This window comes from Equus przewalskii, chromosome 14 (genome assembly GCF_037783145.1).
Source record: "Equus przewalskii isolate Varuska chromosome 14, EquPr2, whole genome shotgun sequence".
In the NCBI taxonomy this organism is placed as follows: domain Eukaryota; kingdom Metazoa; phylum Chordata; class Mammalia; order Perissodactyla; family Equidae; genus Equus; species Equus przewalskii.
Window position 1 is genome coordinate 9948491 of NC_091844.1, and position 21379 is coordinate 9969869.

Consider the following 21379-nt stretch of genomic DNA (forward strand, 5'->3'; position numbering starts at 1 on the left):
TACCAGAGTTGAAATATTCTCACCCATCCTACTCCAGCTCCGGGCTTGTCTCATTCCCATTTTTCTTTTGCACCCTAAAATCTCAGTGGCTGACACCATGTTGTTGGGGAGGAGGGTTGGCCTGTCTCCACACCACCCACAGGATGTAGACTGACAAGAGCTCCCTCTCCTGAAGCAACAGTGTGTGGCACCAGAGGGCAGGGATGAGGGGGGCTGTGCCGTGTAGGTGCTTAACACCTCCACCCAGAAAGAAAGAGAAGTTCTCCTGTTTCATTGGTCAGAGATCACTGGGCCACAGTGGAGTGAGAGGGTGGAGGTGTAATCACACACGACGGACACTAACACAATCTAAGTTTGATGTTTAAAACCATCACAGATGAGCCTGTTTTCCTGTGTTTTGCTTCTCATTTTCTGTTAGTACTTCTTGCCCTGGTTGTTCTTTAGTTGGTTTTTTTTTTTTAAATCAATTCACAGTCAAAATTTTATTACTATTCTCACCTTAAAACCTTGTTTGAGAATTTAATGAGCTTTGATATTGAGGACCTGTTAAGAATTCATACAGATTAGAGAAGTATGATTTGAAAACAAAGTCAGTTTTGTGAAAAGTATAAAGCAGCTGCTGTATGGGATCAGCTCAGGTTTGACTTTGAACTTTTTTTCCACGAGGTGGACCCTGAGGTGTTCGCTGCCCTTCCTCCTGAGCTGCAGAAGGAGCTGAAAGCAGCATACGATCAAAGACAAAGGCAGGGAGAGAAGAGCCCTCAGCAGCCGCCGGCCGGCGCAGCTGGTAAGCCTCGGAGTTGATGTGTAACGAAAACAAAGATGACAGCATGAAGTCATTGTTGTGTGTGATTACTGTTGTCGATAATGGCCAAAATCTAAGCTGTCAGTCATGGTAAGGGCTCTTCATATTGGAGAGCAGAACAAGTATACAGCTTGGTAAGTTTGTCATCGTCCTAGTTGGATTTGTATCTGTAACTTCTTGACTTAAAAACCATTCTGTACTTTAAAAAGTCTGAATAAGGTGCTACCAGAAATCTGTTGAATACTTGTCAAGCCTGTTGTCCCTTGAGACTGATAACAGTAGGTTTAAAACAAAATCTGAAGGTTTTTGAACATGTGTCAGTCACCACATTTACTATGAAAACAGAAGACTGGCTGCTGAACTGTGGGAGGCACCTCCCTGTGGAGCCTCCATTCGATCCTGAGGAGCACCGCCTTTTAGATGTGCAGTGCTCCAAAGGTCAGATTAGCAAGGGGCCGAGCAGAGACTAGGCATTGTCTAGCCTGCACTTCCTGCCATTTTCACTCTTGGCAAGAGGCCTGTGCGCATGTGCTCAGGGTTGTATTTGGGAGATGGAAAGAGAACCTGTGGTAGTATTTAGACATATTTTGTTGAGAATCTTATGACCTTCTTTTAGTGCCAAAGAATCCATTACTTCAGCTAAAACCAGCAGCAGTGAAAGAAAAGAAAAGAAACAAGAAAAAAAGTCCTGTCAGTCCCCTCAAGAAGATTCAGAGTCCTTTGAAAAACAAGCTGCTTAATAGTCCTGCAAAAACTCTGCCAGGAGCCTGTGGGAGTCCCCAGAAATTTATTGATGGGTTTTTAAAATATGAAGGTCCTGCTTCTGAGAAACCTCTGGTAAAATTTTTTTCTATTTTCTCAACTTTGACCTTTTATCAGATCTTAATGTACTTGATATTATGTAAATATTGCACTTTTTCCTCATTTGTTTTCTTACAGGGAGAACCCTCCGCTTCCACTTCAGGTGCGCCAGGCCTTCCTGGTTTGCAGCCTGTCCCACCCGACTGTGCTAGACCCCCGGCACCTAACCTAGCGGGAGCTGTGGAGTTCAGTGATGTGAAGACCTTGCTCAAAGAGTGGATAACTACCATTTCAGGTTGGCTTGGCTGGTGGTAAGATGGCCAGAGGCTCAGATATAATGGTCCTGTGATTTCAGAGCATGAACAGACTCAACTGTGTTTAGATGGAACTCATTTTTCTAAATCGAATAAATTCCAGCCAGCTACCCCCTAACCTTTTAAACTCCGGGGCTGGCTTTGAAAAGTTCCTTAGCACGGACTGTTCGTTTGATAGCTCTAGTCAGTGGTGTAGCTGTAGAAATGCAGTTTGCCTTTATCCCCACAGAGCACTTTCTCCTTCAGAAAGATAGGCTGGTCCTCATTTGAGGTTTTCCCCCTTTCTAGATCCAATGGAAGAAGACATTCTGCAAGTTGTGAAATACTGTACTGATCTAATAGAGGAAAAAGATTTGGAAAAACTGGACCTAGTTATAAAATACATGAAAAGGTAATTATTCAGTACTTTTATCAAAAGGAAAAATTTGGCATGTCACAGTGGACGGACTGACTGAGGGAGGTGAGGTGCTGAGCAAGTTTTAACCCCTTCTGGCAATCGGTTGTGTTGACTATACTCTTTAGGGTTAAGAAAAAAGGGATGTCCTTTATTTTGAATCCCAGAGAAAGCAATGCCATAATATTGACTGGGGAGTAAAGACAGTCAAAATGAGATTTTTCCCCTTGAGGGTTATATAGTTTAAAACCATACTAAGTACTTTTGAGTGTTGGGGCTTTTTTTCTAAAATTGCTTCTCAGGTAAAAATGTTAAAACCCTTAAGCCCTAAGCAAATGTTACCCTGATCCTTGGAGGAGGACCGTCTTCCCTGACGTCTCTTCTTCCCACCCTCAGGTTGATGCAGCAGTCGGTGGAATCGGTTTGGAATATGGCATTTGACTTTATTCTTGACAATGTTCAGGTGGTTTTACAACAGACGTACGGAAGCACATTGAAAGTGACGTAAACAGGACCGGGAGCCTGGTGCTCACCACTAGCTGTGCCATAAGTGCTTGTGAGGTCTTTGCAAAGTGCATGATAGTAACGCTCTGAGTTTTTATAATTTTAAATTTCTTTTTAAGCAAGTGTTTTGTACATTTCTTTTCAATAAGTGCCAAATTTGTCAGTATTGCATGTAAATAACTGTGTTAATTCTTTTACTGTAGTATAGATTCTATTTACAAAATGTTTGTTTATAAAGTTTTATGGATTTTTACAGTGAAGTGTTTACAGTTGTTTAATAAAGAACTGTATGTATATTTTGTACAGGCTCCTTTTTGTGACTCCTTTAGGAAGCAAATGCTGAACTGTTGATTACACTTAAAGGCTGAAAACCCTCAAGCCAGACTCTTACAGGCTCCCTGCTAATCTGTGAAATTTCCTGAGGCCCCAGACTGGGACTCTGCTCGTTCCAAGCAGGGGTAGAGCTTCTGAACAATCTTACCATTCTTGTCCCCAAGCATGAACACATGAGCATGTTACGAAAATCTTCTTTACTTCTTCCAAGTAGAGGAATTTACATTATTTTGAATTAGAACACACACACAAAAAATTGAATTTTTTCCTAGGAAAATTATGTCCCACAGATGGTTTAGAGGTGTTTTTGCCTCTACTGGCCCTTGAGAAACTTGAATAATAATGAAGAATGGTACAGATTCTCAAATGTATATAAAGTATTTTTCTATACTATGTTATACTCTAACACTTTAAAAATATAGGTTATAATTCTATGCCAGTGAATACTTGGGAACATTTTCTTCAAACACTGAGCTATTAAACAGGTAGTCAGTCAGATAGATATTAGAGATTGTTACAAGAATCTCACGTGAAGAGATTTCTTACATTGGGGAAGGAGTATATATCCTCCTGTGGACCCACTTCCTACATTCTTCAGGAAAACCATAAAACTAGCCACAGTCAGATTACTCATACAAATAATCATTATGATGTTTCTGCAACAACTCAGAAAGAAGCACTAAGCCCAAATAGTTAATCGTCCCTATTGATTGTCTCATCAGAAAATGTATGCATAAGAGAATTTTCTAGGATAAAATATAGACCAAGATTGCTGTATAAAAGTTCCTAATGTTAACATGTGCTAGTACACAAGATATGCTAGTTCACAGTCCATGTCCTTAAAAGAACGAGCTGAACCGAGGAGGATGACTCATGGGAGAGAAGCTGCGCTAAGGTTGAGGGCTAACAGAGCTTACTGGTGAATGTTTTCTTTATTGGAAGTTCAGAATTGTGCTGATTACAGTGGACTCTCGACTATACAAGCAGTAAAGAGCAGCCAGCTAGGCTTTACACCATGGTTTCACACAAAGCGAAGAAAGAAATATCAGAATGCCTAATTTTCTATTTTAAAAAATTTCTAAGGGCATATGGCAGAAGAATGCTGGAAAAAATCACTGTGGGAAGGATATGCATAAATAAGTATTTCTTACATCAAAAAAGTCCCAAGAATCACAAAATCTGCAGAAGCTTGGTTAATCAAATACTGCAGTACTGATTTAATCAGTATAAAATTCAAAGAGCTTGAGATCTGTAATAAAAATCCAAATTTGGGGAAGGGCAGACTTGAAAACAGCAGCCAGTAGAGGAGGGCTGGGCGAGTGAACAGGCACGTTGGAACCGTGGGGACATGTAATCGACCACTGTCAAACCAGTGTAAGTTTCTTGGTTTCTCATGGAAAACATTGTATACACCTATTTTTTTCCTTCCGTACTTAAGTTCATCAGTGTCCAGATTACATCCATTCCATTTTTTCTTGTTTTTCTTGGTGATGTTACAACATAATATTGCATTTTCTCCAATTCCTGTCCCATGTGGAAAAATTAGATGATTTCAAATACTTTCTTCAGCTCCACAATAAGCTGCCAGTCACTCTTCTGCATTTCGTCTCTGAACCAGTCTTTGAGGGCATCGATGGACTGCCGGCTAATCTGCAATTCCCGAGACACAAACAGGGTAAACAAAATGTTCAGACAAGTGCCCAAGAAAACCATGTGGCCCTGTAGTCTGTCACCAGATGCTGTTCCTTACAAAGAAAGCTTAGGTAGAAATAAAGGCAGCACTTGCCTGCCTTTGAGAGGAGCAGAATCCCAGCATCACATCTGTTACGTGAGTTAGGCAGAAGGGGACCTAGGAGTCCCAGCGGGCACTGTCAGGAAGCACCTTCCTCAGCAAAGACAAGGCCATACTACACACCAGACCCTAAGGAACAATCTAAGTCCCATCAGATTCTAAAAGTTCAAACTTCAGCGCTCCTGAGTAAGGGTAACCAGAGAAGAGCTGACTCCCCGCTGTCTGACAACGAGGCCACCTGCACGGAGATACTTGCCTTACTGACAAGGATGTCTGTAGCTTCAAAATGTCTCCCGTACATCTTGGGAGATTCCCCAGGGATAGGTTCTATTTTGACACAGACTTCTTGTCCCTTTTTTGCAACATCCACTTGTTTATGGTTTATTTCAATACTTGTGACTACTCCAATGTCAACAAACTGCAAAATAAGAACAGAAACTGCAATGTAAGGCAGAGGAATCATGCCTGTCACAAGCACTGTGGACAGCTGAAATCAAATGAGCAAAGGCACCAGCCGGAAAGCCTTGGCGCTGCAGCCCTCCCTCCTCACTTCAGTCCCCACAGCGCAACCTCCTCACTGGTAAGCGAGGTGTGAACCGGCCCCTCCCCTCTGCCCTTCACAACATGGTGTGAGGACAAAAGCAGACCACTCCTGTGCTTTGGGGAACTTGAAAAGTGCTCTGTTAACCCAGTGTAGTTTGCTGTTTCAGCTTTATCCATTCCTGTGACAGGTGCCAAATTAAGGGGGGAGAACAGGCACGAAAGTTCTGAATCAGGAATGAGCGTGGAGTGGTCGGTGTGGTGAAGAAGGGGGTGAGGAGCAAGGGGATGACGTCAGAGGCAGCCAGGGACAACTCATGGGGCCTTATAGGCCGCAGTAAGAACTCTGCATTTCATCCTGAGGGTGAGAGTTGTGAGTGACCTCATCTCAGTTATAGTTTGAGGGGGGAAAAACCCACTCTGTGCGCTGCCTTATGAAGAGATACAGGAAAGTAAGTGGAAACAGAGTTTGGTTTGGCAAAAGCCCTACAGGAAATAACTACTGCCCATAAACGTCTTAGCTCAGCCCACTAAAACAGTACAGAAGCAACGACTCCCAGACGCAACAAGTCACGGTGCTCAGATGACTTCTCAGTGCCATTTCCCACTAAAGGAACCAGGTCTGGGGCTGGGAAAGTACCTGGTGAGCCTGGAGCATCTTGCTGCACCAGAAAGGAAGAAAAACGCTCCAAGTGCTATGTGGCAAGGACACAGTAGCCGGCTTGAATGGGCTCCCACTGACCAAACTGGATCATTGGGGTATCAAAAGTATTGGTAACGGAAGGAAGGTTCTTTACAGACGGGGGAGGGGGAGGAATCACAATTTCACAACCATTTATGTAATAATTGACTTAGGCAAGGATTGCTAGTGGTTACTAAAGCTATTAGGAGAAAGCCTGTTGAGAAACAGGATATTCACAGGGACTCGGAAGTACCCCAGAGATTACTTAGTAATTACAAAAGGAGAAAGATCTGCCTCTAATGGAGATGCTCAGCAGATAGCACCTTCCCCAATAATCAAAGTTAGCATCACCAACACTGAGACCACCTATGTGTGCGCAAGACACACGGCAGGCAGTACTTATGTGTGTAGTATCCTTTCCAATTTCCTTATATCTAGTCATGAGGAGACAATCAGACAAATCTAAATTGAGAAATCTGCAAAATAACTGGTCTGGACTCTACAAAAAGAATAGGAGACTATTCCTGATTGAGACTAAAACACATAATAACCACATGCAGTGCACCTTGAAGGGATCCTGGACCAGGTCAGCAGGTGGCATTATTACAGACAGTTTGGAACGACTGGGGAAATGTGAACGAGGACTGTAAAGTGTGCGAGAGTGAGCTGTCCGTTTCCCTCGGGTGGGACGCTAATCTAGAGGGAAGGGATAGGCGTGGTCACTATCCTTTTCCCTAGCTGTTCCCTAGGCTTGAAACTTCAAAAATCTTTTTAAAAGGGGGAAATAATTCAAAGTAACTCGCAACTTTCCCTAACTGCAGCACTGATACCAGGTACTAAGAATCAACACTGATTAAGGAAAACTGATATTTAGTGAAACTGAAGTACCAGTTACAGAAGATGACAAGCTCTGCTTGATTTAAGTTTGTGTTTGTCACCATCCTGGGACTCCCATTTACTGCTTTAAGAGATGACACTTTTCTTAAAAGTACTATCAGAACTTACATTTTTGCTAGGGACGCACATGGGTGTCCCCTGTTTCACCTGACCTGCTTCCACAGTCACTCCTATCACTATTGGATCTCGAGAATTGAAAATATACTGAGGGAGGATTTTCATCTTGCAGGGAAATACTGCTATGTGCCTAAAAGGAAAAAAGAAAACCCAGTAACTTTTAAGCTTAGAAAATCACTTAAATATTAAACAATAGATAGAGGCTTCTCCCATTAGATCAAAGCAGCCTTCCTCAGTGCTGGCAGAGCAGCAGGAAGGCCGCTGCAGCTGGCCGCCTCTGAGTGCTGCCGTCCACAGCTCCCTTCTTGTGCGTCGTTCTCCCTCCACCCTGTCGTCCCCCTTTCCGTTCCGTTGCTTCCCAAGTCTTAAAGAAGCTGTGCCACCGGAGCCTTCTGTGCCCAGACTACAAGGCTGAGCCCTGCCCATAAAGACGGGGCTCAGAAATCGATGGGAGCTACTGTCAGGAGCGTCCTGTGGCACATGTGTGGTCTACTCTGGGGACCGCACAGGCATCAAACCATATCCTCCTTTTCTCCACCATGTTCCCAAATCAATTGATCCATAAGGCCACTCTTTCCCTGCTTCTCAAGCATATGCTTAAAGTACTTTACGAGGTTCTAGGAGTCTTCTTAAACTAATTCTTTTCACTTCAGGTTTCATGATCTAAAGTGAGCATATCCCAATCTAAATCCAGTATTGACCAGTCAGCTTTACTGTAAATGTACCCCAGACTGAGCCATCACTGCCCTTAGTCACTGGTCTGAGCCTGGACGATGGGAGCCTCCTGACAAGCTCTTATCACCAACTCCCTGAAACCCTTCCCCTGGCCTCAGGGTCCTACTCGACACGAGTCCTACCACTCCCTCCCTGAGGTTCGGTGTGGCTGCCTCCACTTCTGAACCCAATCCAGCCTGCAAGTGCTGTCCTTCCGCCTGGACACTGCCCATGTGTCTGGGTGGCTCGCTTCATTCTCTTCAGATCCCTACTTGAATGACAGATTGACAGAGATGAGCCGCCCCCCCAACCACATTGTCAGTCACAGCTCTTGTCTGCTCATCTAGGCCATTCCCTACTTCATTTCACTTTCTGAGCACTTATCCCCACATCTCATGTGTCTATCGCTTGTCCGTCCTGTGAGCTCCAGGAGGGAAACTGGTCAGGGTCCCTGCTGACTTCTTCAGCACTTGCAGCAGTGCCACCTACACTGAGCACTCGGTGAGGCTGGCTGGAGGAAGGAGCTTTTCTCCCACGGAATGCCTCACCTCGTTTCATTTCCTAACTTTCCACACACTAATTTTGTTACTTCCATTCCATGCAATCCCACATAAGGAACTCCAACAAGATAAAGTCCCCAAACGCAGGATCTACTCACTCATCAATGAGATCTAGGTCTGCCAAATTGAAAAGTAAATAATAAACAGAAAGGCTAGAGAAGATATGTTCACACACTGCTGGGATGTCTTGGCTGGGCAGAGTTTGTGGTTTATGACACACCACTTCAGGCTCTGGTAGATGAGAGGATACCATCCTTTGTTGTCTACACACCTTTCTGGATTTGGTAATTCTCAAATAATCAACTTCCTTACCAAAGATCCAATGTAAGTAAAATCACCAACTTACTTAAATTCTTCTTGTTTCTGTTTCTTGTAGTCTTGTCTATATTTCGTAAAGGCATCAAATAAATGATAAATAATTTCTGCACTAAAAATTCTAACTCCTAAACTGTCAGCCATTTCTTGTGCATCTCGTTCGATTCTCACATCAAAGGCCAAAATTACTGCATACCTAAAAGGTTAAAACATAAAACACATCAAAGACCATCCAGTAAAAGAGAGTATATCATAAAGGACAGTTTGAAGAAAATGGGCAGGTAATAGGAAAGCCTTCGTAGCAGAAGGGAAATTACTTACTGAGGATCATGCTCCAACATCACTGAAGCCTTCATAACATCTTTTTTATGGACTGGACCAATGTTAATCCCTGCATACTGGAGAAAGAGAGTTTCCGAGTTTAACTGCCTGTGTCAGTTAACAGAAACAGCACCACAAACCACTGACTACCACTGGCTGTCGTGGGGTTGGATGTGGTTACTTACGGGCACTTCTGATGTTTTCAGAAATTCAAGTAGAGCTTCCAAAGATCCCAGTGTAGATGCCTGGACATACACTCCTTTTTCTTCTAATTTGATAGCATTTAGTGTCTGCTTTAACTCATGGATCAATTCATCCTTGAAAAGAAATTAGATTTGACAAGGTTGTAAATACATCTCTATCATCAGCAGCCTAGAATTTAACTGCTTCTCTTTTTGACTAAATATTCACCTGAAAATATGAAACCAAGAGCAAGGCACAGCAGAATCTGTGCTGGAATGGAGGAGACCGTTTAGGGGCTCCATCTGAGCTGTATCCCACTTCACCTCTGTAGATTTATAAATGTTGAAATATACTTAACCTCTGCTCTATGTGGCAAATAAGGTAGATGGATGAGCGGAATGAAGTAAGAAGAATCTCTTGTGAGTTAAAAGTACTACATAAAATAACATGTTACGGTGGCCCAAAGGCTCTGCTTGACTATCTTAACTAGAAACACCCTAATCTCAGCAGCCCGTCCCCGTCACTGGTCCTCTGAGATGAAGAGATTTTGACCAGAAATAGGTAAGACCACCTTATGTTGATGCCGTTAAAAACGCAGAAGTCTATGCTGTACTCAGGACTGGGGAAGAAGGAGCCTGCCCTGTCCTCACTGGCCCTACACTGGCTGACTGCTGATGGCAGGGACCTGCTGCTGCCTAAGGAATGATGGGAGTCCCCACACACTAGATGAGCCGTGTGCCGTGAGCAGTATCTTCTCCTTGGCAAGTGAATACATAAACTATGGCTCACAGTTGCTTTTGTGAAACTACGCTGGGCTCCTGTGAGCCTTCTGCTCCTACAAACAGGCAGACAGGCTTTAAAATGACTCCTAGGCCCCAATAAGATTTTCTTTAGTTCTGTCTACATATTGCAGTATCTAAAATAAAACATAAACAACGTCTAGATTTTGATTAGCTTTTTATTTAAATAAAATGTATTATTTTAGAATTCCAGCGTATACAAATATTATTTATACCAATTTATATGGTTGTACAGACTGAAGTAATTTAAAAGCATCAACTATTTGCTAAAAGGCCACCAGATGAGGCTTCACAAAGACAAAGGTACTCATTCAGCATTCCCAGCATGTGCCCTATAGATACACGACAGAACTCTGATGTCTTTGGAAGAAAAATAAAATAAAATAACTTACTTTAAGCACTGGGATTTCATCTTCTTTATAAGCCACCAGGAGGGGTAAGCCAGCCAATGTCTTCTCCAGGTCTTTTCCCAGAATCTTCACCCCCTGAGCTGCTTCTACTTCTTTATGCTTTTCATACTGGTTCTACAGAGATCACACCATTTGTTACCACATTTATTTGAAAAGTGCCTAGCATAATGAGATGATGTAAGAGGCAATTATGTTCGTGACCTTGGGGAAGGCAAATATTTCTTAAACCAGACACAAAAAAAGCAATAAACACAAAACACTGAAAAATTCAACATTAAAATTAAGTATTTGTTTTTCAAGAGACCATAGAAAAACTAAAAAATCACAGAGTAGAAGATGCTGCGATACACACAAAACACTAACAGACTTGTGTCCTGATTATATAAACAACTCCTATAAATCCGTAATAAAAATTGACAATGCCTGAGCACAACGGGCATTTTACAGAGGAGGAAATCTGGCTAATCCAACAAAGAAAATAATGAGCAACCATATTTCAATCAGGCAAGTGCCAACTGAAACAAGAATGAGTCACATACCCACCAGAATGGGATACATTTAAAAGTCTAACAGCAAACAGCTAATGAAGATGTGAAGTATAGAGTATACTTTATCCTCCAGTTTACATATAACTTGTTACATTCACTGTGGACCAGAGCATGGCCTGACCTAGTAAAACTGGAGCTAAGCATAAGCAATAACTGAGCAATCCAGTCCTAGGTGGAGACCCTGGAGAAATCTGCACAAGTGCACCAGGAGATAACACAAGAACTTTTGTAGCAACAGCTTTGTTGGTAATAAGAAAATTTAACAACTGGAGATAGGGTACTCTTTCCATCAACAGGAGAAGAGATAAATAAACCATGATACAGTCATGCAATGGAATACTAGACAACAACAAAAACAAACTATAGCTATAGGCAGCAACATGGATAAATCTTAAAGTTATTTTTTGACTGAAAGAAGCCTGATACAAAGGAACACACTGAGATTAACTAACTCCATTTATATGAAGTCCATACATATTTTTAGGGGTGCACTCTCACGTATTAAAACCATTAAACAGGAAAAACAGCAAGGCTATTAGTCACTATCCTAACGATGGAAGGCATGGCGAACTTTTAGGGAGCTGGAGGGAGCAAAGATCAGGAGGCGGCACATAGAGGGCTTCTGGGTTGTCAGCAATGTTCTGCTTTTTTTTTTTTTTTTAGAAAGATTAGCCCGGAGCTAACATCTGTGCCCACCTTCCTCTACTTTATATGTGAGACGCCCTCCACAGCATGGCATGCCAAGTGGTGCCATGTCTGTACCCGGGACCCAAACCAGTGAACCCCGGGGCCACTGAAGTGGAATGTGCAACCTTAACTGCTGCGCCACCGGGCTGGCCCCGCAATGTTCTGCTTCTTGATCTGGTCTGCTTCCTAAATTTTTTCTTCATAAAAATTTGTTAAACTTTTCCTCTGTTTTGTGTACTTTTCTGCATGAATGTTTTATTTCACAATAAAAAAGTCAATGAAAAACTAGTTAGCAGTGTAGACCCAAAACAATGAACTTTAATTTTTATGAGAAGCTTAGATGGTATATAAGAACGTTCACACATCTCCACTGACTGATGGTCCCTCCTGTATGAAGACATCTAAAATGAAATGAGGAGTGTGTGTTGTTTATTAAGCCAAGCAGCTCTCACAGTGAGGAAGTGACCTCAGCCAAACTTCTAAACACTGTACAGTCCCCACGTGTCAACACCTACCTTCACTCGTAATTCCTTCATAGGAGGAGGTAATAGGAGGCCTCGAATCTGAGTTACAATGGGCCCTTCTACACCAGGAACAATAATTGTATCTCCTTCTTTCAAACGCCCATTGATCAGTATTACATCTATAGTGGTGCCCATTCCTGGAAGAGCCTTAACCTAGAAGACATTATTGCAAAAGGAATGAAAGATAACGCTACAATCCAATATTGTTGATTAAATCTAAAAGTAATAAACATCCCCACCCAAGAACTCTGTTAAAAAAAAAGTGGACGGCGATAAACTGTAAAGCTGACCATTACCTCCATCACCTGGGCTCTCAGCTCTTCACAGTGCGCAAGTCTCTTATTCAACATGGTCTGAGTTAACTCAACGAGAAGGTAGATCAGACTTCCCATGCCATCACCAGTATGTGCAGAGGTAGGTACCAAGGACACAAAAGTGCGGGGATCTTTATTCTCATAAAACAAAGCTGCATTCAAACCCTAGAGGCATAAAAAGCAAAATCATTCCAAAAGGCCAAGCTGTGAAAGGAGGCATTCAGAACAGGAACAACTAACTAGGAAGGAGCTGGATGAACAAATGGCTAATCATTCTGAAACTCCTCGAAAACACTCAAGAAAAGATATGCATATTGTGTAGGTATTATTTATATTACAGAAAAGTAGTTTCTTTCCAGGTCAACTCCGTTTCTAAAATTTAAACATTCAGACTACAGAGAGAGATCTTTGAAATATCAGCTTTCTGATTTTAAAACAAAAAGGGATAAGAGAAAAGAATGAAAAACACTAATTGCCATTAATACGGGAACAGAAGCAGTATTAATGAAAATGCTGACTTTATTAGAAAGACAATGTAATAAAAGAACGAATATTCTATGATATAGGCTCTTCATGAAGAAGGGAAAGCTTTCTTACCTGCTGTGCAAATTCCACAATAATAGCCTTTGCTCGCTCCTCAAATTCATCTTTTGTATTCTTTTTCTGCTTCTTTAAAGTAGCAGCCACATCAGAGTCAGGGCTCTTTTTCCAATCATACAACCTATCAATCTGGGAAAAGGTTTTTGTTTTTTGTTTTTTTCATACAAAACATCTCTAAAACATTCAGAACACTCAGGAGTTTAATTAAGGTTAAAGCTCCAGAAAATTCCTAATGTATGTTACATACATCCAGAAGAGTGTGAATTATTCAGATATTTTATTGTACCAAAAGCCTCTGACAGCCTGCTTACCTGCATCCCCTCTTAAACTAGAAGCTGCTGAGGTAAATGCTGTCCATTGGCCTCCAACCAGTTTATGAGAGGCTGCCATTTGTTTGCAAAAGATGAAATTCCAGAACTATCCTAGGACTATTGACATATGTTGTTGGAATTCTAAAATGGTTTTGTTAAGTAGCAGACAGGAACAAGGACTAATTACAGCAAGTACCATTACCAAAAAAATTATATATGAGAAAACAGAAAAAAATAATTATGTCCTATCTCACAGAATAACCCATTTTAGTTGTTTTATTGCCCAAATTAGGATTTAATCTGTTTAGTTAATCAAATAATCTATATTTCCTCACTTTTCAAAAGAGTGATAAATTGGTATAGAGAGGAAATTATTAATAGTAAAAACAAAAAGAAAGTATAATCTTTTGGTTCAGTCTAGGGTGGTAATATAAACTAGAACAACCTGAATGCTACTAAGGAAAAAAATCAGAAAGTAGAAACAGACCCAGAAATGACAAAGATGATAAAATTAACATGTCAGGTCCTTAAAACAGTTTTTATAAATATATGCAATGGCTTTAAAGGAAAAACATAAAACTTGTAAAGCTAAAAAATATACATAATCTGAAATGAAGAATTCACTGGATGAACTTAACAGCAAACTGCATATTGCAAAGAAACGATTAGTGACCTTCAAGATATAGCAATAAAAACCATCCCAACTGAAGCATACAGAGAAACAAGGATGAAAGAGGAAAAAAACCACTTCGGTCACTTATGGGACACCCTTACGAGAAGTAACTCAAGTTCCAGAAAGTCCTAGAATTCTATCAAAGACTTAAAAAGAGGAAGTGAGAAAAGAGAGCAGCAAAATATCTGAACTAATAACAACCAAGAATTTTAAAAAATTGATGAAAACTATAAATCTATAAATCTAAGAAAATCAAACCCAAGTAAGAAATCAAACACAAACACAAGAAATAAAACTATTAGATAATCTTATTGATGAAATCCTTAAGAGAAAACAGTCTTAAAAGCAGCCAAAGAAAAAAAGACACACTACCTACCTACAGGGGAACAAAGAATGACCAGAGATAAAAGCCAGAAAGCAATGATGATAAAGAAAAAATATTTTTTAAACCTAGAATTCTATATCAAGTAAAAATATTCAGAAAATAGTTTGAGCTAAATGGTAATAAAAACTCAACATGCCTAAGAAGAGCTTTTAACAGGGCTAGGCATACTTTTCAATGCTTATATTAGAAAAGAAAAAAACATCTGAAATGAACAATCTAAGCTTCCACCTTAAGAAACTGGAAAAAAAGAGCAAATGAAAACAAAAGTAAATAGAAAGAAGGAAACAATATAATTAACAATGGAAATCAATAAAATACAAAATAGACAAACAATAGAGAATATCAATAAAACCAAAAGCTCGTTCTCTGAAAAATACAAACTTCTACAGTGACAAAGGTAAAACAAAAATCTTAAGTAACCTCCATCTACTTAAGAAATTACATGTTGATGTGGCTTTACTGGTGAATTCTACCCAACACTTAAAGAAGAAATATCATTTCCATACAAACTCTCTCAGAAAATAAAGGAGAAAATACTTCTCAACTCTCAATCTTATGAGGCCAACATTACTCTGATATCAAAACTAGACAAAAGACATAATAAGAAAACTACAAACCAAAATCACTCACCAATACAGACACAAAAATCTCTAACAAAAAATTAGCAAATCAAATCCAGCAACATATGAAAAATCTAATACATCATGACCAAATGGGGTTTATTCCAATAATGCAAGCTTGGTTTAACATTTAAAAAATGGAACTGCACATGCACACGTAAACAACTGAATCTAGGCACAGACCTTACACCCTTCAGAAAAATTAACTCAGAATGGATCATAGACCAATATGTAAAACACAAAATTCTAAAACTGGACGATAACATAGGAGAAAACCTAGATGACTTCAGCTATGATAATGACCATTTAGATACAACACCAAAGGCACCATCTGTGGAAGAAAGAATTGATAAGCTGGACTTCGTTAAAATTAAAAACTTCTACTCTGCGAAAGAGAGACTGAGACAAGCCACAGACTGGGAGAAAATATTTGCAAAAGATACATCTGATAAAGGAATTGTATCCAAAATGTACAAAGAACTCTTAAAACTCAACAAGAAAACAAAGAATCCAATTAAAAAATAGGCCAAAGAGCTTGACACCACCAAAGATATGCAGATGACAAATAAGAACATGAAAAGAGGTTCTACATCTTATGTCACCAGGGAAATACAAAATTAAAACACCAAGATATCACTGCACACCTATTAGAATGGCCAAAATCCAAAACACTTATAACACTAACTGATGGTGAGGATGGGAAGGCAACAGGAACTCTCATTCATTGTTGGTGGGAATACAAAATGCTATGACCACTTTGGAAGACTGGGCGTTTCTTACAAACAAAACATACTCTTAGCATATGATCCAGCCACCACGCTCCCTTGGTATTTACCCAGAGGAGCTGAAAATGTATGCCCACACAAAAACCTGCACACACACACAAAATGGATGTTTACAGCAGCCTCATTCATAACTGCCAAAATTTGGAAACCAACAAGATGTCCTTTGGTAGGTGAACGGATAAACGAACTGTGGTACATCCAGACAATGGTACATTATTCAGCATTAAAAAAAATGAGCTATCAAGACATGAAAATACATGGAAGAAACTTTAATGCATATTACTAAGTGAAAGAAGACAATCTGGAAAGGCTACATATTGTAGGATTCCAACTATATAACATTCTGGAAAACCCAAAATTATGGAGACACTAAAAAGATCAGTGGTTGCCAGGGGGTGGGAGGCGAAAGGATGAATAGGCAGAACACAGAGGATCTTTAGGGCAGTGAAATTACTCTGCATGATACCATAATGATGGATACGTGTCATCATACATTTGTCCAAACCCATAGAATATACAATTCCAAGGGTGACCCCTAATGTAAACTATGGGCTTTGGGTGATAATGATATGTTGGTGTACGTTCATCAATTGTTAACAAATGTACCACCCTGGGAGGGAGCGTTGAAAACGGGGCAGGCTGTGCATGTGTGGAGGCATGGACATATGGGAAAGCTATGTACTTCCCCCTCAATTTCGGTGTGAACCTTAAACTGCTCTAAAAAAAATAAAGTCTTAATAACAAAAAGTTAGCAAAGCCCCCCGCAAAATATCAACAGCAATGCATGTTGTTACAAAATAAAGGAGAAAAGTCATGTGAAGATCTCAAGAGATGCAGAATAAGCATCTAACAAAACTTCAAAAAAATCAAAAAACACTCTAAGCAACCTAGGAATAGAAGGGAACTTCCTCAACTTAATAAAGTGCATCTACAAAAAAATCTACAGAAGACATACTCAGTGGTGAAAGACTGAGCACTTTATACCCCTAAGATCAGGAAGAAGGCAAGAATATCTGTCATCACTCCTATTCAACATTGTTTTAGAAGGTGTAGTTAGTGCAGTAAGGAAAAAAAAAATTTACAAAGCATACAGATAAGGGAAAAAGTATAACAGCCTTTATTTGCAGATAACAATCATTTATATAAAAAATCTCAGATGATCTACAAAAGAAGCTACTAGGCCTAATCAGTGAATTTAACAAGGTCAGAAGATAAAAAGTCAATATATAAAAATCAACTGTTATTTCTATATAAAAGTGACAAATAATTAGAAACCCACGTTTTAAAAATGCTATTTACAAGAGCATCAAACCCATGAAATACTAGAGATAAATACAGAAAAATATGCCCAACACATGGACAATGAACCTATAAAATATTGCCAAGAGAAAGTAAAGAAGACCTAAGTAAATGTAGAGAGATTTCATGTTCATTGATCAGAAGACAACTTTTTAGAAAATGTCAATTCTACAATTTATCTACAGATTAAATACAATCCCAATCAAAATCCTGGAAGGCTTTTTGTAGAAGCTAAGAAGCTGATTCTGAACTTTATATGGAAATTCAAAGACCCTAAAATAACCAAAACAATTTTGAGAAGCAAAAGTTGAAGACTTTACCACTACCTGCTTTCAAGACATTACTAGGAAACTACAATAATCAAGACAGGGTAGTAGTGGCATAAGGATGGACATATAGGTCAATGGAAGAGGAGATACACACCAAGAACAGACATACGTACATGGTCAATTAATTTTCAACAAAGATTCCAAAGTAACTCTACAGGTAAAATATAATCTTTTCAATAAAGAGTTTTCAACTGATACGGAAAAAGGTGAACCTTGACTCGTACGTTACACCATGCACAAAAATTAACTGAAAACATCACAGATCTAAATGTTAAATATCTAGAAACACTGGAGAAAACTTTCATGAACTTGTGGTGGGAAAAGATTACTTATATAGAACACAAGAAACACAAATTATAAAATATTTCTCATAAATTGTAAAAATTAGAACTTTCTGCTCTTCAAATCACATCAAAAAAATGAAAAACCAAGTCCTTGACTACAAGAATGTATCTACAATACACAGAACTGACTTATACAGACAATATATAAAGAACTCAAAATTCAGCAGTAAGACAACAATCTAACAAAAAATGAGCAAAGGATTTTAAACAGATGTGCAGAAACTGGGACTCTCACGCATTGCTGGTTAAAATGTAAAATGGTACAATCTCTGAGAAAATGTGTCATTTTCTCATAAAGTTGAACATATACATACCATATGACCCAGCAACTTTATTCCTAAATATTTACTCAAACTAAATGAAAACAAATGTCTACATAAAGACTTGTATAGAAATGTTCATAGCTGCTTCATTAATAACCTAAAATTGGAATCAATCCAAATGTCCTTCAATAGAAAAATGGACATGTGGTACTACTCAGATAATGAGAGATTACTCAGCAATAAGACAGAATAACCTATGACATATGCAACACGGATAAATTTATAATAATGTAAGTTGTAAAAAATGCCAGTCTCAAAAGATCACACACCATATAATTCCATTAACATGAAATTATAGAACAAGCAAAACTAATCTATAGTGACAGAAAGAAGATCAGTGTTTGTTTGGGGTTGAAGAAGGGGACACTAAAAAAACAACCATAAGGGAATATTCTGGGAATAAAGAGATGGTCTATATTCTGAATGGTGCTGGTTATATGTGTGTATAAATTCGTCAAAAAACAATGAACTTAGCATGAGTACATTTTCTTACATGAAAGTTATACTATATTTTTTAAACATAAAAAATTAAGAAGCATGTTTTCACAATTTAATTTTTCAGAAGGAGAGCTTACCTTATTGAGTGCAACAATAAAGGGACATTTTTTAGATTTCAGAAGGTTGATAGATTCAATTGTCTGGGGCTCCAAACCATGCATAATATCAACAACTAAAATAGCAATATCACAAAGAGAGCTTCCTCTGTTTCTCAGATTACTGTTGAAAAGAGGGAGAAGATGCATAAATAGAAAGCTTAAAATCAATACTTCTACTTAAACTTAAAATTTTAATTTCTTTGTAAAACCTAAACAAAAAGAACAAAATGAAGTACATGCATTAAATTCAAGTGCCATTAGCCCTTAACTTGCCAAATGCTTATCTGACAGACAGTGAACTGACATCAGTTGGAATGACTTAGTTCCAGAGGTTACTCCAATATTTCTGCCAATTTTACTGACCAAGTTTTTTGCGCTAAGGAATATGGCCAAGAGGCAACAGGATGAAATTCCACCTATAATGGGTTTCACAGGAGATAGACCAGGTATGTATTAGGATTTGCTCTTTCAAAACAGAAAAGACTTCTCTCTATAAAAAAACAAGTATCCAAATAAAATGCTACTAAATCAGTAAGACACCGCTGAGGACTGGTAGTCACAGGGACCACAGATCTCAAACCACTACCCAAAGATTAATGACTAGTCAGACCTTCTCGTTGAACTTTTAGACTTAATGTTTGCAAGCAGTTGTTTGGTGACAAAAGACTAAAATTGCTCTTACCTGAAAGACTCATGCCCAGGAGTATCAATAATCAGCATTCCTGGAATCCGTACATTCTCTCTATCAAACTAGAAAAGGTGGGAAAAGAGAAGAGCTTAAGAAAACCAAAACAATGAAAGCTTCTTTACAAAACAATTATTCTGCCATGAAAACCTAAAAATATCACCACTTCCTTTTCTAAATAAACTGTTTCAAAAGTCAGTGAGGCAACCAGCAAAGCATAACAGTTAATATTTTCATTAATATCAAAAGGAGTTTTCCAGAAAAAAAAATGAAATGAGAAAATATTCCTTTTGTTAAGGTTTTAAAACTATGGTGTAGTCTAAATTTGAGCAGACTATTAGTAAGAAACAAATGACAGAGCAGTCATCTGAGAGCGATTATCTATAAGAAGCTGACATGCAAGAGGTTCTCAGGATTTGGAACATCTATCTGGTCCAATTTTAAAGCAATTCTAAACTCTGAAAAATATCCCAAAGTGTGTTTTAAAGAAAACTTACCCACACTGACGTAAAATATTAAAGAATAAAGTCATATCCTGTTTTATTCAAATAACATCATAAACACGATTTTCTTGATAAAAGTACATAAACGAATGGAAACAACATCACAACAGGATGGATATGGACTTTCTCTTTTAACCTAAAGAGCAGCACTGATCAACGAAGGTCTAACACAGCTTTTTAAATTTTGCTTATCTATACTTTTTGTCCATCTTCAAATGATTTTTCAAAATCTTATCTCCTGATCTAGGTCAAAATAATTCAAATGTAAAATATTTCAAATTTGCATTCTGGTGGTCTTAAACAAACACTCACTGAGTGCCATAATTATTTCCACTTCAGTGTGTAGAATACAAACAAAATTCAAATGTCATATAAAGGTTTTCCTGAGAACTTTAATACAGGCCTAATAAAAATCTTACTCTATAACTATGTTCTAAAATAAAGTCAGATTTCAAGTTCTGGCAACTGGTGAAATAAGTTGTTATGAATTCCCCAATGACCAACACACAGAGAAATACCAGATAAAATACAACCAAAATAAATTTTACATTACTAATTCAAAAAACTGCAATTCAAGAAGTATCCAAAAATAAAGATTTACACACTGATATGGAACAGCACATAACTGGAAAAGTAACCCAGAACAACCAATACCAAGATGCAAAAAGATTACATTACTTATAAGAGGATGAAAACCAGCTTGTGATCAAACTTGAAAGGCAATACTGTGTGTGTGAGAAGAAACTGGAATAACATTTAAGATTACTCAGGGAAAAAAGAATGTGAACCAAGGATTTTACACGCAGCCAAGTGACTTTCCAAGATGAAGGCCACAAAGTAACACTTCAATATTAAAAAAACTCAAGGAATATTATTCCCTTTATTCTTTCCTTAGGAATCTACTAGAAAACAAGCTTCATAAAACAATCTCAAACAAACAAACAAACACTGGAGACACAAGCTCACAGATCCTTTCTATCCAGAGCTAGGACATAATAAGGAATAAAGGGAGATACCAGTATATAATAATACACGCTCTGTGTATCAGTTATCAATTTATTGTTTCTCAGTTCTAAATTTACCACTTTCACCTGCTCTGTGATAATGAAACTGGAGAATTATCTACAAGGCCCAGTTCCAGGCCTGGAGCAAGTTACATGTAAGATGAGCCTAGAACATCCTGCTATATCAGACAGCATGGATGCAAACAGAATAATAAGACTACTAGAATTGTATCCAAAAGACTCAAGAACCAACCCCCGGGCAGAGATGGGACTAACTGAGCACAATAATAACTGAAATGGATTAAAACACAGTAAACACATTTCGATCCATGAGTTTATAATAATTCAAAGCCAAACCAAATTGGTC

At 38.7% G+C, this 21379-nt stretch overlaps 2 protein-coding genes across 22 annotated transcripts in view; one reads left to right on the top strand and one right to left on the bottom strand.

The window, feature by feature from the left end:
• Positions 1-3117, top strand: part of REV1 (REV1 DNA directed polymerase) — a 92291-nt gene extending 89174 nt beyond the window's left edge. For all 18 annotated transcript variants that reach the window (XM_070571988.1, XM_070571991.1, XM_070571997.1 and 15 more), the window contains 5 exons: positions 667-787; positions 1422-1642; positions 1745-1901; positions 2209-2311; positions 2711-3117. In XM_070571988.1, the coding sequence (XP_070428089.1) occupies positions 667-787; positions 1422-1642; positions 1745-1901; positions 2209-2311; positions 2711-2822 (714 nt within the window). In that variant the 3' untranslated portion in view covers positions 2823-3117. The remainder of the gene's footprint in view (positions 1-666; positions 788-1421; positions 1643-1744; positions 1902-2208; positions 2312-2710) is intronic.
• A 216-nt stretch (positions 3118-3333) lies between these two features.
• EIF5B (eukaryotic translation initiation factor 5B) overlaps positions 3334-21379 on the bottom strand; it is a 74037-nt gene continuing 55991 nt past the window's right edge. For all 4 annotated transcript variants that reach the window (XM_070571982.1, XM_070571981.1, XM_070571980.1 and 1 more), the window contains exons 13-24: positions 19503-19570; positions 18800-18941; positions 13153-13284; positions 12538-12720; positions 12233-12394; positions 10465-10596; positions 9275-9406; positions 9090-9166; positions 8800-8964; positions 7171-7309; positions 5200-5361; positions 3334-4801 (exon numbers count right to left, since the gene is read on the bottom strand). In XM_070571982.1, coding sequence (XP_070428083.1) covers positions 4694-4801; positions 5200-5361; positions 7171-7309; positions 8800-8964; positions 9090-9166; positions 9275-9406; positions 10465-10596; positions 12233-12394; positions 12538-12720; positions 13153-13284; positions 18800-18941; positions 19503-19570 — 1602 coding nt within the window. In that variant the 3' untranslated portion in view covers positions 3334-4693. The remainder of the gene's footprint in view (positions 4802-5199; positions 5362-7170; positions 7310-8799; positions 8965-9089; positions 9167-9274; positions 9407-10464; positions 10597-12232; positions 12395-12537; positions 12721-13152; positions 13285-18799; positions 18942-19502; positions 19571-21379) is intronic.